General features: G+C 35.1%; 1 protein-coding gene across 1 annotated transcript in view; it reads right to left on the bottom strand.

Annotated features, from left to right (window-relative positions):
- LOC106105857 (facilitated trehalose transporter Tret1-like) overlaps positions 1–1,192 on the bottom strand; it is a 4,542-nt gene extending 3,350 nt beyond the window's left edge. The window contains exon 1 of the mRNA XM_013286314.1: positions 1,099–1,192. Within this exon, the coding sequence (XP_013141768.1) occupies positions 1,099–1,192 (94 nt within the window). The remainder of the gene's footprint in view (positions 1–1,098) is intronic.
- Positions 1,193–2,780: the final 1,588 nt, after the last annotated feature.

The raw sequence follows: 2,780 nt of genomic DNA, 5'->3' as shown, positions 1-2,780 counted from the left end.
TTCCGCGAAAACCGCACGGTTGTGGAATGCCAGCCATCGAGATGGTGAGGATGGTACCTGGCGGTCTGTCGTGTCGTCCGATGACGAAACTACCACAGACATAGATTTATGGAAGGAAGATCAAAATACTGAGTTAAACAATGCCATAAGTTTTAAACTAAGTAAATGCTTTACGTTTATGTAATTCTATTATTACCTTTAGTAGTACATCATACTTCATACTAATATTATAAATGCGAAAGTTTAGATGGATGTTTGTTAGAGTTTGTAGCCTAAACTGCTGAACCGATCTCGATGAAATTTGACACATATGTAGAGGATAGTCTGGAAGAACACATAGGCTACTTACTTTTGTTTTTTTTTATTCCACATAGACGGAGTCGCGGGCGAAAGCTAGTCATTAATATTTATTTGACAAAGCCAAGTTGATTAGTGAAGGAAATAAAGTATGGAAAGGCAATAAGATTCTCAAGTAAATCACTTATAGATGTAAAGTAATAACTTATTGTTTTACCTATTTTGAAAATAGCAACACTATTTTAGCTGTCCCCAAAAAATAAAGACAACAAGCTTTCATCACGTGCTTAACTTTTTTGCATTGGCACAAAAACAATGCGGCGTTGCGTGAAACAAAATGATTGACGTCATATCTACAAATAGATTCTCTTACGTAACTAAACCTGAACGTTTGGCAAATACTGAACTTAGTCGAGCCCCTAACGATGTCATAAAACGGAGCCTTGTGTTCCACCTAACGCGTAGCGAATGCGTAGCGATAGCTAATGGAAATACAAATGAAAGCGATTATTTCAGACCAGAATAATAATCATAGACTGAGATGGGAGAAATATCCAGAGAGAAATCAACCAAGACGCACAGAAGGATATAAAACTAAGAAAGGCTTTAGACGATTTTATTGATTTGCTTCGAACATAAATTAGAATGAACTTACTATGCCATGGTTTTCATTTTTAAACAGTTTGGATAAAGTGACCTAAGACCTGTCCCATCACTGGCTGATAGAGGCTCAGGCAGCTTAAAAATGACGTCACTGTCATATAAGAGAACATAATCCGACAATTCCATCACATAACTTACATGTTAGATTGTTATCAATTTCCAATTTGGTGAGACAGGCCCTTAGTATTTCAAAACTCCCATCTCCAAGACATTGGACATTTTTTTCTCGCATTACATTTGTTTTAAGATTATATCTTTTTATCGCTTTGCATTTAGTGTACAACAGCCGTAATCCAGTTAATCTATATTTACGCAGTATAATCCATCACACACACCAACGCATTACGTACCGTAACCAAGAGGCTGGCAAAAATGTACTCGTCTGTGGTTGTTTATTTATAAAGGGGCACACCCACGAGCTAAATAGTTCGCGGAGATCGTGAGTTTCGAAGCTTGGAAGCTTGCCAGGAATGATAGCGTCGACTCTGAACGATTGATTTGTACATCTTTGTTTGTAAAGCGTCTACTCTATAGAATTTAGCAGACATTAATGTTTAAACTCTACGCATATATTTAACGCCTTATAGTTTATTATGAAAAAGAAAAAAAAAGAAAGTTATAAAATGAAAATAATTATGTATAAGATACCAATTTTTGTGGGACAAAGGGTGTAAGGAAAAATTGGTTTGGATTTTTGAATCTTTTGTCTCTTCCATTTTATGTAATATCTCTGATCCTTTAAGATTACATGAAAATAAGACATGGGTACAAAACTAAAGACTCTTGTTATTACAACTTTACTTATAATCCAATAGCTTTTGCTAGTGACTTCGTCTTCGTGGAATTAAAAAAATAGTAAAAATGTAGCCTATGTTACTTAGTGATAACGTAGCTTTTAAATGGTGAAAGAATTTTTGAAATCGACCCAGTAGTTTTTGAGTTATTGTGACACATACAAAAATATAAAAATGCAAATCTTTCCTACATATAATATTAGTACAAGTATATAGCTATTCAAAAAGAGAAGGACGATCATCTTGCATCTCTGTTGAACAAGACTGCAGAAGAGGCGTTTGGACAGAAGCCAGGAATGATGGCGTCACGTCAATCCAGTTGGATAACACTGGCATGTGATTGACTCGCTTCGGGGTTACAATGAGATCATTTACAAAACGAGAAAATGGTATACCACGTAATGAACTAATCTACAAACTTCTTGTTATGTAGGATGTCAGCAATCATAGCACATTGTGAACTTTATAGCGCACATATTTGACTAAACTATCGCACAACAGTTGTGCGATTGTAGATTGTTTCGCAGCCAATTCAACTGTTTAGTCGCACAACTAAAAATCAAGAAGTATGTCCACCTCATAAGAATCAAAGCGAGACAGTTGTGCGATTTTTGGATTTAAAGAGTTCTTTCACCATTCGAAAGGTAATATATATGTGAGTAACATTGGCTATATCTTATTTTTATTTAAGTTTAGTAACTATTACCAAAAGACGTGCTTCTGGATCCCGGAATTAAATACTAAATTACAACTCGGCTTATGCTGCTACCGTTAGAGGTATATAAAAATGACATATGAAAGAATTGTCGATCTTAAAAAGTTCTACAGAAAAGTCCATAATGGTATGAAGTTATCTATTTTTAACGGTTTGCTTACAATAGCCACTTTTTTTAGAGAAATAAATACCTCAAGTTATTTGCGGTGTTGTATTGATTTTAAATAATAACTTACTATCTTTCGTGTCCAATAAGAAGTCCGCCGGCTGTCCCAGAGAATTGATCAGCACTGATGATCCGTTAACTATTG

Source organism: Papilio polytes, unplaced genomic scaffold (assembly GCF_000836215.1).
Source record: "Papilio polytes unplaced genomic scaffold, Ppol_1.0 DF822622.1, whole genome shotgun sequence".
Lineage (NCBI taxonomy): Eukaryota > Metazoa > Arthropoda > Insecta > Lepidoptera > Papilionidae > Papilio > Papilio polytes.
Note: the sequence above shows the minus strand (reverse complement) of the source record. Positions and strands in the feature narration are given on the sequence as shown.